This window comes from Tenebrio molitor, chromosome Y (assembly GCF_963966145.1).
Source record: "Tenebrio molitor chromosome Y, icTenMoli1.1, whole genome shotgun sequence".
NCBI lineage: Eukaryota > Metazoa > Arthropoda > Insecta > Coleoptera > Tenebrionidae > Tenebrio > Tenebrio molitor.
The window spans coordinates 4,065,152-4,086,443 of NC_091056.1; the positions used below are offsets into that span (position 1 = coordinate 4,065,152).

A 21,292-nucleotide genomic window follows, 5' to 3' on the forward strand; every position below is an offset into this window, starting at 1 on the left:
AGAATAACAGGATGCACTTGAGGAATTCCTATAATATAGCCAGGCAAAGGTTTCTTAATTTAGAAAGAAAATTCGGTAAAAACCAACAGCTGAGAGAGGATTATAAACAATTCATTTCGGAATACCAAAACTTAGGGCACATGGAATTAATACCACACAATTCAGTTAGTAACAATAATGTATACTATTTACCACACCATGCTGTATTCAAGAAATCTAGTACAACCACTAAAATTCGGGTAGGGTTTGATGGAAGCGCAAAGTCCTCAAATAACAAAAGTCTCATTTATGATCATTTATTAGTTGGAGCGAAATTACAACAAGATTTAATATCAATTTGAACATGGTTTCGCACTTTTCAATATGTTCTAAATGCTGACATCACAAAAATGTATCGGCAGATTCAAATTCATCCAGAACACTCCGACTATCAAAGAATAATTTGGCGCAATAATCCTAATCACCCATTGCAAATTTATCGATTAACAACAGTAATCTATGGAACTACTAGTGCACCCTTTTTAGCGATAAGATGCCTTCAACAATTAGCGCATCTTTCAAGTAATTCTTCGTGGTTTTTACGTAGATGACTTACTAACAGGTAGTACTTCCGTGGAAGAACTGGTTTCCTTCGTGACAATTTAATAAAAAATTTACGTTCGGCAGGGTTTGAGCTAGCAAAATGGGCTTCAAACAATTCAAAATATTTACCAGAGTCAAATTCAATCAAATAATTCACAAATAATTCACAAACAATTAACATTGATAAACATGCTGAAACGAAAACATTAGGACTGTCGTGGAATTGTTGAGAGGACATATTAAAATATAAATTAAATTCAATTCAAATACCGGAGAAACTAACCAAAAGAAACATGTTATCAGTGATTTCCACCATTTCTCGTTAGTCCAGTTAAAGTTAAGGCAAAGGTCATCTTGCAACAACTTTGGCCAATTCAAAATTTAGGCTGGGACCAACCAGTTCCGGACGACTTACGAACAGCATGGGTACAATTAATTCACGACCTACCTAACATAAATCAAATTCAAATTCCGCGTAACATTTTAACGCCCAGTATCAAAACCATTGAATTACACGGATTCGCTGATGCTTCCGAGAAAGCTTACGGAACAGCTATATATCTAAAGAGCATTGATCAACAGGGTAGTGCACAAATACATTTATTAATATCAAAATCACGGGTGGCACCTTTAAAACTCAATCGATTACGGGACTCGAATTGCTTGCTGCACAATTATTAGCACAACTAACTAACAAAACATTACCAACTTTAGATTTGACTATTAGTAAAAAATGTTTTTGGACGGACTCCTCGATTGTACTAGCTTGGTCGACGCAAGAATCGAATCAGTGGCAAACATTTGTTGCGAACAGAGTCGCAGAAATTCAAACATTAACTGATTTTCACGATTCGAACCACATCAGCAGCACTGATAACCCGGCTGATATAATCTCGCGCGGTAGTTTTGCAAGCCACTTACGGGACAACGATTTATGGTGCCATGGTCCTACTTGGTTAAGGGCGACGCCGCAATATTGGCCCATAAAACAAAATTTGAAAGCAAGCACGGAAAAAATTCCAGAAAAACGCAAGGTCACTAATAGTCATGTTACAGTAAAACAAGAGCTCGAATTAATCAATAAAATATCAAATTTTACCAAATTAAAACGCATCATGGCGTATGTTAAAAGATTCACAAACAATTGTAGAAATGTCAACAAACAAACTGGCCCTCTATCAACAACAGAGCTGAATGATGCAAACAATTCAATCATGAAACTTTTGCAAGAAAACTCGTGGTCACCAGAACTTGGTTTATTAAGAGCAGGTCGCGCAATTAAAAATAGCCCATTAGCAAGTTTGGATCCATTTATTGACAATAATGGGATAATGAGAGTAGGAGGTAGAATACATAATTCACAGACAAATTATTATTATTATTATTATTATTATTATTATTATTATTATTATTTAGTTAAGCTTGCCAACAGGTAATGACCTAATTACAGGCAAGCTATCATTAGTTAGGCAGTAAGTGGAATGAGTAGCAGCATGATACTACTCTCCCATTAGGAATCACACTTACTGCCAGCTTATATATATTCTTGCTATATTAAGAGGCATATGTCAGGACAGACCTGAGTTCAGAGGGTCTTGTAAAGAATATGTCGATTTTATTGGAGTCAGCTTTGGTTGAACAGCTGTTAACCATCTGGTATAACGGTGACATTAGTAGAATATTTGTCCTCGCAGATCTTAGTTGAAAAACTTCACATCTTCTACAATTAAAAGCAGGAACCTTAATAAGAAGCTTTGACAAAAGGTAGGGGCATTCAACAGAAAAGCTGAGGACATCCGACAGAAATTTGATTTTAGCAAAATCCCGTCTACTCGCCAATGAATGAAGCTGAACACATTCTAAAAGGGTTTCCTGCTGAAGTCCCCTAGGTGGGTATTGACCAGTTTCATTAAATACCAAAAATTTAGCAAAATGTCTTTGAATCTTCTCCAAGGCCCAGGTGTGGTTATTGTATATTGGTGACCAAACAATACCAGCATACTCCAATTTGCATCGCACATAAGCCTTATAAAGCGATACAATTGCCTCAGCACTATGGAATAATCTCCTGTTACGAAGAACAAAACCCAGAGATTTGTAGGCAGCAGATGTCACATATTCAATATGATTGCGAAAAGTGAGACCACAATCGAACACAACTCCAAGATCCCTGAATTCAGTAGCACGCAGTATCTTTACCCCACCTATCCAGTAGTCACATATAATCTTGTCTAACTTCCTTGAGAAAGTCAACACATAGCACTTCTTAGTATTGATTAGCTGATCATTGTCATTGCACCATTTTTGAATGATGTCAAGATCTTTCTGTAACCTAGAACAATCATCAAGTGTCGAAACTGTACGATAAATCTTCAAATCATCAGCATACATTTGAAAATTTTCATTTAATAAAGAGGTCAGATCATTGATAAATATATTAAAAAACAGGGGTCCAAGGACAGAACCCTGAGGAACCCCTGAAGTTTGAGAGAAAGATTCCGATCTGAAGCCTCTATATTGAACAAACTGAACCCTTTCCTGAAGATATGACTCAATGAGCAAAATCAACCCATCGGACAAACCGAAATCATCTAATTTATAAAGCAGTAACCTGTGATTCACGCGATCAAATGCTTTGGACAGGTCCATATATATAACATCAACCTGCCCGTGCGCATCCAAACTTTCACACAAAAATTGCGTGGTGGAAACCAAATTAGTGACGGTAGATCTTCGAGCCATAAAGCCATGCTGGTTAACAGAGATTTTTGACGATATGTGGTGATATATTCTTTCAAACAGAATAAATTCAAAAATTTTAGCAAAGTTGTTGATTATTGCTATTGGCCGATAGTTGGTTATATCAGATTTATCACCATTTTTGAATATTGGGCAGAGTCGAGATTCCTTCCACTTAGCTGGAAACACGGAAGTTTTAACAATAAGATTAAAGATTATTTTTAGGGGACTTGAGAAAATTGTTTTACAGTCACAAAGTAAAAAAGAGGGTATTTGGTCAGGGCCAGCCGTTTGACTATTTTTCAGCTTTTTTATTATGAATTATGAACAAAAACACCCTGTATTATTACCAAAGAATCACCATATAACAGAAATAATCATCCAACACTTTCATAAAAACAACTTAGATGCAGGCGCACAAGCCACCAATGCAGTTTATCTCGAATTAGTAACTGACCTCACATCTGAGGCATTCTTAAAAGCATTACGAAGATTCACATCGCGTCGCGGATTTGTAAAGCAATTATTTTCGGATAACGCAACAAATTTTAAGCCGTCCGAGAAGGAACTAAAAGGGTCGTAGACGAGTTCCTCCCAGCGGTCAGTTTACACCACAGGTGGTCGGTACTTAGCCGTTATCTGTAGACGAGTTGCTCCCGCTTATTGTCGAAGGATTAAGGAAGGCGGCAGGTATATTTTTACATTTTGAGTGCAAGATAAAGGAATATTTACTAAATATTAAAATAAAATGTTTACTTTCAGAAATATTATTACAACATAGGTTTATTATGATAAGAAATTATTTTTACAAACTTTATTCTAGGGAGTATTCCATTTTCATAATTTTCTATTATTTTTTGTAATGTCTCCTTTTTGTTTCTTACGTCCTTTGTCAATTTTTTTATTCCTCTGTTTGCAGATTGAATTTTGCTATACGTATACGTTTGAAAACTAATAAGTACATCTAAAAAACCAAAAATGGAGGGATGACTTGAATAAAAATTATTTTTTAAATGTGAATGAAAAGATTCGCAAGCATTAGTTGTTCGGCTAACACTCGAAGAAAGCTCAGCCCACATTGCTGGACTAAAATCACAATTTTCTTCTATATAAAAATCCACAAGATAATCTGCAAATTTGGATAAATTGAAATTCGCAGGCATGAATTCCATTAGTTCCAAAAAACAGTCACCGACCTCATTTGACGGCAAGAAGGGTAACCCAAAAACATACCGCAACCATTTTCCTATCTCAGAATTCTTATTACAGTATTCTACCGAAAGATTTAATTGTTGAATTTTGCGATACCATGCCTGTTTTAAATGAAACAAACATCCATGAATCACTGTTGAAGGGAAAACATTTTGGATAGCTGTGTGTATAGCTTTCTCAAAATCAACAATAATTGTTTTTGGTTTTAAAACTAAATCCCACTGAACACATTTCACTGAAATTAATTGAAACATTTGGGCGTAAGTGGTAGAAGACTTATTTGGTAATAGAGCAAACACCAAGGGGACATATTGTCCATTTTTATAACCATGGATTGTGTAGAGCTGGTAGAAATATTTAGCACAATATTGAAATGTTCCGTCCATATACCAAGTTTCTACTGAACACAGAAAATTGAGATTTGTGTGACAAGAAAATATTATGATGTTGATGATAAAAACTCCTCGTTTCGCACAGTTTTCGTGAGAACTGTGTTTAATGCATTATGTACATCTTGAATGTTTTTTGGCATTGGAGGCAGGGTTGATCTAGCGACATACATATTTCTTCTGATATTATTTATTTCACTAATATCTAGTATTGGCACCGACGGATTTTTCGATGCAACTGCACTTATTTCCATATGAATTAATTTGGCTGGGCGCTGAGATATGTCTTCCTGTGCTTTTCGTTTGACGCCGTTGTTAATTTCTTGGCGTAGAATAGCGGCACTGTTTTGAACATTATGATTGTGTTCTAAACAAGTTGTTACAATGTTGTTTTCTCCTAGGTAAAAGAAAATATGAATTTAATAAATAATGTAGATTATTATCTATACAGAAAATTACCTTCAGTATATATTTTTGCTGTACACAACTTTTGCACACACCTCCACCGAATTTTGCCACATGTTAAAGTTCTAGCTTTACAAAATTTAGCACCATTTACAATCAAAAGCGGCTTGCCCTTTTCACTTAAAATATTCCGGACATCCATTTTTCGAAATTAGAAATTTTCAACTTCAGTAATAAACAGTTTCAGTACCGATGAACGAATAAATAAATAAATGAATGAAGAAGTGAGGGTACCTGATTTGAACGACTCACCCCCTCTACAGATGACAATTACAACCCCTGCAATGCAGTCTAATCCCTAACCCTTCACTACCTGCATCGAAGATTAGGATACTTTGGGTACCGGGAGGAACTCGTCTCCGCCGACTAAAAGAAATGTATAATGTTTTTAAGAATAAGGATTTTCACAACAAAATTAGTTGCACATTAGCAAACAACATCTCATGGTCATTCATTCCACCTAGATCGCCTAATTTTGGGGGTTTATTGGAGGCCGGAATAAAATCCGTAAAATACCACATAGGAGAAACCATTTTGACGTACGAAGAGATGTATACTATCTTAACTAGAATTAAAGCTGGCTTATATTCCCGTCCGTTATTCCCTATCTCCAATGATCCCAATGATTTAAACGCGCTGACTCCAAGCCACCTACTAATTGAAGGAGTTTTGACTGCACCGTTGGAACACGATTTGACGGAAATCAAGGTGAATCGTCTGTCTCGTTGGCAACTGATTCAGCAGCTTCGCCAACATTTTTGGAAACGCTGGCAGCGGGAATACGTGTCGCAGCTGCAGCAACGCACCAAGTGGAAGTCAGCAACGAAGACGATTCAACCTGGGAACTTGGTGATCCTCGTGGAAGAAAATCTAGCGCCGCTGTGTTGGAGTCTTGGCCGAGTCCAAGAAACGTATCCAGGCAAGGATGGTGTAGTGCGAGTGATCAACATTAAAACAAATAAAGGCACATACATAAGAACTGTTGTGAGTGTGAACTCTTGAAAAGGTTTTATTTTAATTAATTGTTATTTTTGTTGTACATAGAAACCTTAGAGACTAAAACAAAACACAATATAAACCTACTTTAATTGCCTTTCTCAACACTCCCCCACAATTAAAGCTCTATATAATGCAAATAATCTCTACGTTAATATTACAACAATTACCTACAATGGGTCATTTCGACAATAGCAACAAAAAATGTTGAGTGGCGAAAACAAAAGTAATTTTACCCTTAAAAAAGAAACTTATGGATGTATCTAAGTTTGAGTTTCTTTTACTCCAATAAGCAATCTTAATTTTTCGAAAGAAGTTCGTGGTAATCCTTTTGTCAAGATATCCGCCCTCTGCTCATTCGATGGTATATACTTGACATCGATGATTTTGCTCATTGCCAAATCCCGGACAAAGTGGTACTTGACGTCTAGGTGTTTCATCCTTCGGTGCTCGTACTTGCTCAGCAAGTGTATGTAGGATTGGTTGTCTTCGAACATGATGGTGGAATCCTCGTAGGTGACGTGCATGTCCCGGAGGAGATTTCTAAGCCATACAAGCTCAGCAGCAGCGCATGCCAAGGTGACATACTCCGCTTCCGTGGATGAGAGAGCCACCGTGTTCTGTTTCTTCGTCGACCAGCAGACGACGTTTCCATGGACTTGCAGTAAAAATCCCGTAGTGAATTTTCTGTCTAAGGATCCTGCCCAGTCTGAGTCTGCGTAAGCTGCGAGGACTGGAGCTGTCTGCCTGCGGTAAATCAGCCCAAAATGTTGAGTATCCTTCAGGTATCGGAGCATACGCTTCGCCTCAACCCACTGCTTGTCGGTTGCGTTTGCTTGAAAGCGAATCAGACACCCTATTAATTCGCGATATGGTTTTGTATCAACGATGCAATCTGCAGGTTCAACTTGCTCGGGTTGAATTTTTGCATCCATCGGAGTTTTTGCACCCTTGCAATCTTGCATGCCAAATCGAGTCAGCAATTTCTTAATATATCCGAATTGAGAGAGTCCCATCTCGTTGTCGTTCCGGGTGATACTTATTCCAAGAAAGTTCCGCAATTCTCCGAGGTCGGACATGGAGAATTCTCTTTTGAGAGCGGCTGTAACCTGGTCTAGCGTCGTTTTGTCGTCTCCAGCCAAAATTATGTCATCTACATACAGCAGGAGGTAGATTTTTGTGCCGTTTTGTATCTTTATATACAGGCAACGGTCATGTGGGGATTGTTTGAAGTGAATCCCTTTAACAAATGTATCAAACCGTTCATTCCAAACACGAGGTGCTTGTTTAAGACCATATAGTGAGCGATTTAACTTGCACACGAGTCCGTCTTTTCCGTTGATTCCATCAGGAACTTTCATGTAGATTGTTTCTTTCAGTTTTCCGTGAAGAAAGGCGTTCTTCACGTCCATTTGCATCGCATGTAGGTTGTTTTCGTGGATTACTGAGAGAAGTGTTCTTATGGTTGTCAACCTTGCCACAGGAGCGTATACTTCGTCGTAGTCTATCCCCCTTTTTTGTGAACAACCTTTTATCACCAACCTCGCCTTGTACCGTTGTGGTTCTCCGTTGGCGTCCTTTTTCAGTCGAAACACCCACTTGTTGTTGATAGCCGTTTTTCCAGGTGGCAATTTCGTGTAAGTCCACGTTTCGTTAATATCCAATGCGCGCAATTCCTCCAACACAGCTTGGTACCATTTTTTTCTGTCTTCTAGGTTCTTGATATCCTCATAGTCCAGGGGTGCCTCGTCCACATAGGCCTCGGCGTTCAAGGCTATGACAGTGTACTCGTCGAAGTACTCGGGCTTCCTTTTAGTTCGACTAGAGCGTCTTGGTAAGCTTGTCTGCGTCGGTGTGAATTTTTGAGTCTTCGCTCCCGGAGTCTCCGTCGCATCATTCCAATTTTCCTCTTCATCTTCATCGGGTTCTTCATTTTCGAGTTTCTTTTCTTCGGTGTCCTCTTCTTCCGCATCTTCTTCTTCCGTATCCTCCTCCCGATCCGCCGTATTAGCGTTACCATAGGGTGATGGAAACGTAGCCTCATCGAAGATGACGTCATGCCCAACTACGACTTTTCGTTCTTCCAACAGCCAGAGCCTGTAGCCGTTTGGTGCGTAGCCTAGGAGAATGCATTTCCGTGTTCGAGTGTCAAATTTCCTCGGGTTTAACTGTTTTGGAATATGTTGGTATACCAAGCAGCCGAAAATTCGTACCTTTTTAAGGTTAGGTTTAAAGCCAAACCATTTTTCCGCCGGAGTGCAGTTCTCGAGTGCTACAGTTGGAGAGCGATTTATCAGAAAAGCCGCTGTGGTGACTGCTTCCGTCCAAAACGATTTTGGCAAGTTGCTGGACAGCAGCATACATCTCGCCTTCTCCACTATAGTCCTGTTCAGCCTCTCTGCGACCCCATTTTGTTCCGGTGTGTAAGGAACCGTGCATTCCATCTGGATACCCTGTTTTTCGAAGTGCTCCATGAGTGCGTTCGTCATGTACTCACGACCATTATCAGACCTGAAGCGTGATATTTTAAGGTTGAAATGAGCTGTGGCCATGGCTTCATATTTTCTAAAAAAACGAGGGATTTCAGTTTTTGAACTTATGGGATAGGCGACAGTGAAATGTGTAAAGTCATCAATGAAGGTTAAGATGTATTTCTTTTTGTCGTGAGATTCTGGAGTGACAGGTCCAAGTAGATCACTGTGTACAAGTTCCAGTGGTCTATTTGTTCGTGGTCGTTTTTCCTTGTGCGGGAGTTTCGTTTGTTTTCCACCTACACATACGTCACACGGTGAAGTTTCAGCATTCTTCGCAGAGATCGTCACCCCGTCCACAATCTGTGACAGTTTTTGCAGTTTGCTGTTTCCTATATGCCCGAGCCTGTGGTGCCAAAGTTTCCCACTTCCGTCAGTCTTGCTGAGATTTGCCACCTCAACATTTTCCTGAAGTTTGAGCTCGTACAGTTTGTTCTTGCATTGTGCGACACCAATAATTTTGTCTCCCTTGAGAATCCGTCCGCAACCTTGCTTAAAGACAACAGCAAGTCCTTGCATCTCAAGTTTCCGCACTGATAACAGATTGATTTCTAATCCTGGAACGATAAGGACTTTTGAAATATAAATATTGTAGACTTTATTTCCAACAACAGATTTGCCTCGAAATTCTCCAAATGTTTCCGCTTTGAGTGTGACACCTGATTTGGCAATTTTAATGCACACAGGATGATCCAGTTTCTGTATATTACTGACATGGTTGCCATTTTTTACCAGATGTTCGGACGCTCCCGAGTCAAGGCACCAAACCGTGCTTTTCACATTTCCACTCAGGTAAGCCGAGAAACTGTGTTCATTTGAGAATTCACTTTCGCCTTCATCTGACGCACTGTTTGTAGCTACGTTAGCATTCCTACTTTTGAATTGTTTTTGTTGATGTTCACTTCTTGATTTATTTAGTCTACATTCTGAACGATAATGACCATATTTTCCACAATTGTGACATCTTCGTTCATTTTTCCATTTCTGTTTCGTTCCTTCCGGTGTGGCAAAAGCCAAAGGTGGCTGCGTTTCATTCTTGCTTTTCCGCTGCTTGCCTTCCCGTTTCATGTCCTCGTCGCGCAGACGAGTCCTCACAAAGCTCATGGTGAGTTTTTCTGAACTGAGCGTCTCCAGGGCCGTGACGACGGAGTCGTATTCACCAGGCATCGTTAAGAGCAAATGGCACACGATGTCTTGTTCCTCCATCTTGGCACCAGTCGATCGTAGATCACGCATGACTCGATCAAATTTGAGAAAATGAGCCTCCAACGTTTCCTTCGCGGGGCTATATTTCATCAACAGAAGCTCTTTTCGTAGTAGTAACTGACCTGCCAAACCTTGACGTTCAAATGTATTTGTCAGTTCCGTCCAAATTTCAAATGCAGTTTCCTTGTCCTTTACATATTCCAAGTGACTGTCGGCCACTCGTTGGACAATCTGGGACTTGCACTTCTTATCCCTTTTCTTTAGTTGCTCCTTCTTTTTTTTTTTATCTTGTGCCGTGATATCTGAGGCATCAACGGCTTCCACTGATGCATTCATCGGTGTTTCCAGGATGTCCAGGAGGTCGAGTTCATCAAGCAGAGTCTCCATGCGGAATTTCCAATTCGAAAAATTCGATCCGTCGAAGAGAGGGACCTTATTCTTGTCGTCGGCCATCGAACGTTGTTAGAACAAATTACGCGTATTTTTAAGTTCGTTAATTTACTTATGACTCTTATTACTCGTCGCGAACTGCGCTCACTGGGCCCATAACCTGTTGTGAGTGTGAACTCTTGAAAAGGTTTTATTTTAATTAATTGTTATTTTTGTTGTACATAGAAACCTTAGAGACTAAAACAAAACACAATATAAACCTACTTTAATTGCCTTTCTCAACAAGAACAGTATCCAAAGTGTATGTGCTACCAATAAGTGATCAATGCCCGTATGCACAAAACTTGCTTTAACGATTTGTCAACTAATGAAATTCGTCAAATCTGACAATCCGTCAAATTTATTTCCGTATGCACAAAAGCAAATTCCAAATAATTAACGATTCGTCAATTGATGTCGTGTTGACGAATGGTACTCTTGGCAACATTGAAAATTATTTAAAATCGCGTACGTATTCGCTAATGTCAAATGTTAAAAAAGTATCTCCATTTGACAGTGACTGTTGTGTTGTCCATTCGTTTTGTTTTTTCTGTGTGTTAAACAATGAGTTTGTGTTCTCAAAAAAGGGTTAATTTTACCGAGCGGGATAAACAGTTATTGCTGGCCATTGTTGGAAAGTAAGTACTGTTACGTTTGAAAACTTTCCCGCCTTCACCATCCTGCGGAAGACACTCGCGCCTTCCGAAGCGAGTTTTTTTTTTGCGGCACGACCGTCGCAGAAGTGGACTGAGGTGACAGTGGTGGACGGACAGTTCCAGTGTGAAGGTGTGAAGACGTGATGGGGTCCCAGAAGTAGGTCGGTGTCCTGTGTGGACCGACGCCTAACGCCGGGGGCGGATTGGGGGGCCCCTCAATGAAAAGGTCCTCTTGTGTTGCGACCGACGCCTAGTGCGGATAGTTTCTTCCCCTGATCGCTGGGACGCCGACCCCACTCACCGAGGAAGCGCCTCCACAACCCCGCACCGAAGGGAGGGTCTTCGTCTCCGACTTTCCAGTGGGATAAGGAGGAACTCGGTAAATGTTTCCCCTTGACATTCATTTTTTGAACATGTGTTGTTCGTCCCGATGATACCGTGACCTCGGCAGTAATCGAGTCGTTATCGGGACGGACAACTTTTTGTGTCCTCCTTATCTTGCTTCGCCTCTGCTGTGTTCGTTGTTTTTGTAGCAGGACGGCGGCGGCGAGGGTCGGAGCCGGAAGAAGATCTCCCGGAGCAGTCCGGTTGGATCCTCCGCGGATCGCGGCCGCGGTCAAGGTCAGAGCCGGCGGGCCAGGGAGCAGGATCGGCAGGTGGTGCGGTGGTGGTCCCCCCTTTCCGGGACTTTCTTCGAAGACGAGGACAAGGGGTGACTAGTGGAGAGATGCGGGTAGTGAAAAAGGACCACCGTGAGGTGAAGTGTAGGTTTAAGGGTAGTGTAAGGTTTAGGTTAAGGCTAGTTTGTAAGTTAGGGTAAGTTTTAGGGTAAGTTTAGTAGTCATAAGTCTTTGTAAGTAGCTGTCGACGAAAGAAATGTAACCCGGAGGTTAATAAAGAAATTTATTAACGTAACAGTACCTACATATAATACATAATTTATTAATATTCTTGCATAACCAATACCTGTATACCATACTACATACATCTACCTACCACCAATTAACCATCTAATTGACTTAAATCCAAACTTATCCTAATTTAACATTTTCTTATCCATGCGTAGATATGCAAAAATAATTGAAGACAAGTCTACTAAAAATTGTGGGACATCTTCAAAAACCGCAACTTGGGCAAAGGTTTGCGCAGAATATAATGCCCAGTGTGAAACGGGACCCCGTTTAGGGCGGCAGTTAAAAGTGATTTACGACAATTTGAAGCGATCGACACGGAAAACTGTTGCAGAAAAACATGTAAGTTATACCTGTGGTTTTGTTTGTACATATGAATTTTGGTTTTATAATTATGTAAATTCTAGCAATGCGAATATGAAGCGAAATTAAAAGCGGCGCGCAATAATGCGGCTGGTGATAAGGTACTATTGAAAAAATGTTTATATCTTTTTTTAATTTGAATGTTTTTAAGAAACAATTATTCAAAACTGGTGGTGGTTCTGCTGGTGGCTCCAAGCTTACCTGCACGCAGGAAATTTTGTTGGCGGAACTGGTGCATGTAGAACCGCTACAAAATGAATTCGACAGTGCAGCGTCATATTTCTGTAACATATCTGACTAATTTGCTATCCCTCCAATCCTACCACAAACTCTTTCAGCACTAAACCTTCCAGAAGAAGCTGTACCTGAAGCAGAGCCAGCACCTCCAGAGAAAACTTTCCCTGGAACAAATCCAACGCCCAATCCCCCTAGACCTGCTACCAGACCTCCTCATCCCAAACGACTCATAAAACGGCCGCGAATAAAATTGAGCGAACTGAAACGACAATTTTACCAGGAGAAATTAAAAGCGGCAATATTAGATCGCAAAATAAAACAAATTGAATTTAAAAAATTAAAATCGAATATGACCGATTATTAAATAGAGTTTAACATTTATTACTGCTTTATTAGCGCTGTTTTCTGCAACATCCTCGTCCTCGTCTTCATCCAATTCTATGTTTTCCTCAATGTCTAAAATATCGTTTTGTAATTTACAAATATTGTGCAATACTCCAGAGGCAACAATAATTAGGAGAACTGTATTTAGTTGACAACGCAATCCCAACGCAAGACAAGGAAACCTGCGCTTTAATACACCAAAAAATCGTTCAATGGTGTTCCGTGTTAGAATGTGGGCTCGATTGTATGCCTCTTGACTGGCATTTGCAGGGTGTAGCAACGGAGTTAATAGAAATGGTCTGCAGGGATACCCACTATCACCCAACAAAAAACCATTTCCATATTGACCAATGCGAAATTCTACTGGCAAAGGCGAATTGTTAAATATCGTACTATCATGTACTGATCCTGGCCATCTGGCTATAATGAAGAAGTTTCAGCTCTGCATCACAAATTGTGATATAGGAAAATAAGGTTAATTAAGGCTTGACAGATTGTTAACTTGACGAATTGTCAAACGCCTGACGAACAGTTAAAGTCTCTGTCAAAAATTTAAGGATTCGTCAACGGAGGATTTAACAATTCGTTAACGTTTGTGCATACGGGCATTAGTGACAAAAAAAAATGACAAAAGTGTGTTGTGTCAAATTGTAAATAGTATCATCATTATTATTGCAGTTTGTCAATTTGTACATATTTATTTTATGGTTTAGGCCCGGTTTATTCACCTTCAAGTAACTTTAATTGAACGGTAATTACCATGGATCTACCAATAGCAGATTCTAAATCATAGCAACTACTGGCCAGATAAATTTACTTGAAGGTGAATAAACCGGGCCTTAGTGTTACAAATATAATCAAATTGTACACAGAGAAAAACGTTCATTTGAAATAAGAATTTCTGTTTTTTTGAATGCTGTTTGTTTCTCTCAAATATATTTGTTTTGCACTTAAACTAATTCTTTTATCACAAACAAAGTGGTTTATTTAATATTTAATTTAAATTTATTTCCATTCATATGGTTGCACACATTTCACTGAAGTAAATAAAATACTTGGACAAAAAAATAGTTTTTTAAAATTTCCAAATAAATGAGTTGCATTAGTTTGATGCGAATATTTTTTTAAGTTTAATGCCAATTTATTTGATTTAATTGAAGAATTGTATTTTTTCAAATAAAAGTTAATAAATATTTTTTAAAAATATACATCACGTGATATATTTTGACCAATCTTCACTAAGAAGAAGTCTCTGATACGTTGTGCAAGTGTTGTGCAATATTGCAATGTGCACTGTGCCCGCCATTAGTATAACATTCTCGCACGTTGCTTCACATTTTCACAATTCAGAATTCAACGACATATATAGGGTGCATATTCGTATGCCCTTGTGTATGCAATTGTGCCTGTGCAATTAGTGTGCATCAGTGGTTGAAAAATGGAAGACTTTCTCCGAACGAACAACTTAAACATTTGGAGCACGTTTTTAAAGGTAAGTACGCAGTTTATTGTTCAGATGTAGACTAAAACCTAATTAGATTGAACATATTTCTAATTAGGTTTTAACCTGCATTTGCTTTATTACGATATTGCTACGATTTCCTCTAAAATCTCTGCTGTGATCACAATCAAAATACATGTATTAAAATTTGAAGAAACATAGCTAAATTAGCAATTTCATTACATGAATGTTGACCATCGGTCACGTGCTACTCTGATGATTACGAAGTATGTCGGTATATATAGGGGATTCCCGGCATAGCGGCAGCACTCAGAAACAAAAAACAAAATCAGTCATATAAAGGTGGTTAAAACTTTCTGCAAAGAGATTGTCGACGTAGAGGATGGCAGTCACAGTCTCACAATTGAAACAGCGTAGGTTTTGATAAAATAAATCCAGCTTTTATTGTTCGCAAATTTTTCGGTGATTAAGCACGGACGACGAGATAATCCTGAGGCTAGCAGGAGCCGGGTGCATACGTGGAGTTATTAGGTACCAGTGGCGGCTCGTGGTGTTTGTGCTCGAGGAGGCCAGTCAAAATGTGAGAAATAAAGTCGTTTTCAACGACATCCGTGCTGTCAGTGTCATTTTTAATATGTTGGTGCAGATTGTACACACAAATTCATAACCAGTATTCAAAGTATGTATAAGAACATCCTAGTTAAAAAAATGTCAAACAAGAAATTGAGGTTATGGTAAAAGATAATTTATATTTCGTGAAACATCAACAACAAACGGTAAAACTCAATCTTCAACATGGTGTAAAACATGGTTAAACGAAGTCATCCTCAGAATCCGAATCAGACTACATTTTTTGTCGGAAATGATAAATAATAATTTGAATTTGTCAATTTGCCGCGTCAAGATAAATTTACCAAATTAGAAAAGTCAAAATTACTAAACTGAAACAGCAAGTGATGCCAACGTACTGTCATACCGACAGCACGGATGTCATTGAAAACGACTATATTTATTTATGCGCTGTAAAAAATTTGTTTTTTGAGGGGTGTACATTTATTTAAAAAATTAGCACAAATACAAGGCGTTTAAATGAATTACATGGTAAAATTGACAAATCTCCAAAATAAATATTTAAATGACTGTAGCTGAGATTGTCTAATTTAAGGCGTATCGATGAGTCTGATCTATTAATTGTCAAATATTGAGCGGATAAAGCCCTTAGGCAAAAACGAAGTCTTACAACCGACTGAAATTTTTTACTCATTGTTGAATGACGAGATTCTATTGGCCGAAATGTAAATGAATGAAATAGTCAGATGAAAACCACAAACACGGCCAGCAAAACAATTTATTTCGTTCGGAAATTCTCGTAAACTAAAAACATTTCTCATACCTACCACGATTCACAAAATGATCTGTTATGTTTACTGTTTAATATCACAAGACAATCCAATTTTAGTTGGGGTTTTTTCATAAGACAACGAATTAAAATGATGAATCAACAAAAAACCTACTAAATCTGGATGATGTAAGAAGTTTATTGCTGTCACTTCCATTTTTGAAATTATCGAATTGCAAAATTAAATCTTAACCGCTTACCCCACCTTCGAGATAGCAAGCAAACACAGAATTGTTTCAACTCAGCGAAATGCGTAGGGAAGCGTGCATTTTACCGTTAATGTTTAATTTCAGCGCGAGGTGTTTTCTGATTGGCTTGAGGCCGGCCGCCGATGACGCTAACATTTCTTAATTTTCTGTTGGTTGTTAACACAGAACCGTCCGTTCAAGGCCAAATTTGAAGTAAACACGTGAAATAAGCTGGAGCGGCCCAGCGGCCCGAGTGCTCTCGGCCTCCGTTTGCGGGTGGCGAGGTGGCGTGCAGTCGTGCACATTCATTTTTAGACCCAGCTGATTTTACCATTCATTAATTTATTAATTACATAATTCCTTATTAATAATCAACGAGCTAACAAAAAAGTGCTATATTCTTATATTTGTATGTAGGTATATTTTATTATTTTCGTTATTACATGTATCATGTATATTGATTTTATTTATATTTTATTGTATTATTTTTTATTTTGTAATTTGTACTTCTACAATATTTAGGGAGGCCCGGCCTCCCCTGCCTCCATTGAGAAGCCGCCACTGTTAGGTACTGATTAGATTTAGATCTTCATTGTTAATAGAAACTTTGTTTTTTTGGAAAGGTCAAAAGTCATCAATATAGGTATGATGATTGTCTTTATTTGATTTTGCGTTAATTGTTGTTTGTTGTTAATTTGTCAGAAAAGGCGAACGAGAATATTTGGATGCTGCAAAATGTTGCCCTATTAGTGAACACGTGCGCGGAGTTATTTTTAGATTTGATGATCGCAAGTAAAAAAGCTATGTGTGCAACAATGCAACAATGGTCCTGCTTTAGAGCAGATCGAAGTGAGGGTAGTGTAGTCCTCGATACTTTGGTTTTGTCTGGGAGAGCACGGTCAACTACGCCGCGGTAAACTAGATGCTGATTAATTTTTTTGAATTAATTTTTATAATATGAGTTAGTGGTCATATTGGATGTAGAAAATGTGGGAAGAGGACGAAGAGTAATAAAACCGAGGTCGTTGCCTGTGCTAATTAAAGCCGGATATGTATACGCTAATTCGCAAAAAAACTGCCGAACTGCGCCTAATATTGCTATTAGTTATGGTTAAATTTAATTACTGATGGAGCGAATAAGTGGTCATATCGATATCGATCTGTACTCTCTGACTGCTCATGGAGCGTTCGACTTTCGATAAGCTGTTTTCTTTCTTTTTTTTATTCAAAAAATGTATTTATTTCAACATAAATAATTGTAGGCGTTGTCCTTCTTTCAGATCAAAAAATAGATGACATTGAAATACTATCCCAGCTGAATGAAGACCACATAAAATTTTTGATCCCTGCAATTGGGGATCAAATTAAATTCAATTGTATCCGATTAATGTGTTGTTTGGAAGCATAATAAACGTAACTTGCAACACTAATTTCAAAAATAAAGGCTTGCATTTTGAAATATATTTGAAAATTTTTATTAGAGATAAATTATTATTTGTATAATTCATACTCGTATCTTTTGAGTTCCTTCTGAGTTTTTAAAAATTAAAATCTTGTTGCAAGTGACTTGTGAATTCAAGTTACCTCGGTTAAAGGGTTTGTTATTTGCAATTGTTTGTATTGTGTATGATCTAAGCGTAGCTCTAATAGTATATCATTCCTTATACATATATCAACCTTAACCTGTGTTACCTTCCATAATTTTTGAGATGGAATCGAGATTTATTTGTTTTCGGTGTAACAAAGTATTTTCGAAGTCGAATGTCCTCATAAGTCATATCAAAATCATGCACTCACTTTTACAGAAATTCCTATGCAAACAAGATAATTGCATTAGGAGTTTCTCTAGCATAAGCGACCTACGGAAGCACTTAGATAAAAATCACAGTGAGTTAAGTGTTACCCAACCAAACTTGGAAGCAGTTTTTGAAAATCATGCACTGGCCTCAACTAGTCGATGTAGTAACTGTTTACCCCATACTCAAAAAAATAAAGATGAATCTACAGTGGATCCACCAGATGCACACTTATGGGCCAATTTCAAGTCGAGTTACAACCGGGACAAACTACGTTTCCCATGGCAACGTTGCAAATAAATTTACAACCGATTTCAAGTTCGAATTGTCGCGCGATTTGCATCTGCTATTTGCAACTACCTATTGGACGGTTGTAAGCAGTTGCATTCTGTTCTGTCATTTTTACACCGTGAAAATGGCTGCAGCTAGGCAGATCTTGGCCGCTTTAGTTGTGGATGAATTAGTTAATCGTGGTGATAGCGACAGTGACGAAGAAGAACAAAGGTTAGCAAGAATACCTTTTAGTATTCAGGAGATGTCGGAGAGAAATCTCTTCCAGAAAACACGCCTGGACCGTCGTGTTTTCAATTATGTGCTGGAAGTTCTAACACCAAGTTTGGAACGAAATACAAGGCGAGGACGTTACGAACATCTCACACCTATGCATAAATTATATGTTGCATTGCAGTTTTATGCTTCGGGTGGATTTCAATGGTTAGTTGGAGGCAGTTCAAGAATTTCACAATCAGCTGTTTCAAACGCGATCAGTGAAGTGACTAGCGCTCTAGTAGCCGTCTCGCAGCAGTTTATTCGTTTTCCAACAGCCAGAGAATTCACCGAAGTTAAGCAGGCATTTTACCAACTAGGGTTGACCCAGCATGGAGTTGGATTTCCAAATGTACTGGGAGTAATCGATTGTACACATTGTAGAGTGCAAGCACCCAGCAATGCCCCGGAACAATATTTTAACAGACATCTCTACCATTCGATCAATGTTCAATTAATTGCGGGACCAGATTTGAAAATTTACAATGTTTTTGCCGAGTTCCCAGGTTCAAATCATGATTCATACATCTGGCGAAATTCAGCTGTACGGAATGCATTTGAAGAGGGTGGTACTTTTCCTGAAGGTTGGTTAGTTGTGGACTCCGGGTACCCCCAAGAACCGTGGATTATGACACCAGTGGCAAATGCAACATCACCGGCAGAACATTTGTACAATTCTGTGCACATTTCCACCAGAAACCCAATTGACCCATTTATTAATCATTAAAATAAAACAGCAACAATATATTTTTAATTTATATTTAATTTTTTTCTTTTGAGTTCTATGCCCTCTTGTAATAATTCAAGTTTCAATTTTTTTAAATTTATTAATTGGTCTAAACGACTGTTGAGGTCGGACCGCGTTTGTCGCATTTCAGAAACCAACTCTCCTAAGATTTGGTTGGTTTCTCTTTGGAAGCATGTCGTTTCCTCGGCTTCTTTTAGTACCGCCTCGATCGTCCTTTTTTTGCCTCGTCTGGGAAGTGGGGGTGGTTTTAGGATTGGTGTAGAAGATGGAGGTACTACAGGATTGGGATCTGGCCGATTAAACAGATTTATAATTATTTTTTTTATGTTCATAATATTTTTTTTAATTCCAAATTGTTTTCGTATGTTTTTATTAAGAATGTGTTTATGACTGAATGTTATTGGTGATTTAATTTTTTGTGTATCAATAAAACATGTAGTTCGAAATGTACATACCTTCATTTGTATCGACCGGGTTAAGGGATGAGGACGGAAGATCTACAAGGGGTGGCCTTTCGGGAATGGGTTCTAAATTATATTCAGTACTATTATTTAATTGTTTTACATAAAAAACGAGTGGAAAAACAGTGAAAAAATATCTGAAACTGAAAATATCAATTATTGCATACATACCAAATATAATCACATCTGGAATGTGAGCTGTGCTCGTCGAAGGACCGGGATTGATTACTGTAAGTAGAATGATAAAAAGTGCAAAAAATATTACTTATGTGACCCTACCTTGACGCCTGAAGGGGTCAACTCTACCAGCAATCCCCTCAATGCTATCGGTACCAATAAATTGGGAAAGTTTGGCATCGATAGCAGAAAGGGGTGTATTGGCTTCATTTTGACCGCCCCCAGTTTTTTGGCCCTCTCGCTTAACCGCGTTGACTCTATGTTTGGCCCTTGTCTTCAGGTCCTTAAATTTACTCCGCAATTCTGCTGCCGTCCGTACTGTGGGAGCGACAGCGTTGACAGCGTCTACCACCTGCTGCCATCCTCTGTCCCGGTGGAATTGAGTTAAATTCGGACCCTTGAGAGGACCAAACAATAGAGCCCTTCGCTTCTCGACTTCTTCGACAAGCACAGCCGTTTCTTCCACTTTAAAATTTTTTGACCTTTTCTTAACCCTAAAATGTGTCGTTTTACACATCTGCCATAAATAAATAAATAAATTAAAAACATTTTGTACTTACGCTTTATTTTCCATTATATTTCTTCGTTTGGTTTTGAAATTTTTAAATTTAATTCGCGCACCGCAAAATTAATGACAGTTGTCACGTGATCGAGAGCAAATTTGCAACTGCACTGCCTCCCCGGGCAGTTTGAACTTGAAATTGGGTTGTAAATTCCGTTGCAAGAGAATTGCAAATATTTGCGCTACAACTGCAGTTTGCATAGCTAACTTGAAATTGGCCCATTAGACAATGCAATTCTATTTCTAGTAGGTCATTTATACAGTATACCTTCTTTATCACGAAATATAGTTCAGCTGGTATTAGACCATATTTCTGAACTCATTAATTCTATTTTTGAAAGCATCAATAATTTAATAATAACATTAAAAACAACAGAAGAAATTTTTCAAAAGTTTACAGAAATGTCTCATAATGTTAAGCATATATTTACGTGCCTTCGCTCTGAATACTTACGTCTCAAGTATTTTGAAAACAATTGTCAGTCCTACATAAAACCCGAAACTTTCACAATAGGTGAACATACAACCTTACAAAAAATTAATACTCCACATCAACCTAACTTGGTCTTTAAAAAAGCGGAAGGTCAAATCATTCCCCTGCGTAAAAGTTTTAAGAGTTTTTTAGAACTACCTGGCGTTTTCAATGATATTGTCACTTATATGAATGCAGAGATGTCTGCTGGATCAGATGTACTATCGAGTTTTATTCAGGGAAATTTGTGGAAGACGACTAGAGAGAAGTTTAGTAAAGATGTAATTGTATTACCGCTTTTATTTTATTTTTATGACTTTGAATGTTGTAATCCATTAGGTACTAAAGCAGGTGTTTACAAAATTGGTGCAGCTTACGTTT

At 38.4% G+C, this 21,292-nt stretch overlaps 1 protein-coding gene and 1 long non-coding RNA gene across 2 annotated transcripts; both read left to right on the plus strand.

Annotated features, from left to right (window-relative positions):
* Nucleotides 1-10,839: 10,839 nt before the first annotated feature.
* LOC138140524 (uncharacterized) lies at nt 10,840-13,087 on the plus strand. The gene is made up of 3 exons (XR_011162559.1): nt 10,840-12,458; nt 12,524-12,580; nt 12,631-13,087. It is a non-coding gene; the product is annotated as an uncharacterized lncRNA (long non-coding RNA).
* A 4,577-nt stretch (nt 13,088-17,664) lies between these two features.
* Nucleotides 17,665-19,218, plus strand: LOC138140591 (putative nuclease HARBI1). Its single transcript, XM_069061654.1, has one exon. The coding sequence runs from the start codon at nt 18,085-18,087 to the stop codon at nt 19,216-19,218; it is 1,134 nt and encodes a 377-aa protein (XP_068917755.1). The 5' UTR covers nt 17,665-18,084.
* The last annotated feature ends 2,074 nt before the right edge of the window (nt 19,219-21,292 follow it).

Excerpts from the sequence above, each read along its gene's own strand:
- LOC138140591 (XM_069061654.1), top strand. The coding sequence starts at position 18,085 with ATGCACTGGCCTCAACTAGTCGATGTAGTAACTGTTTACCCCATACTC.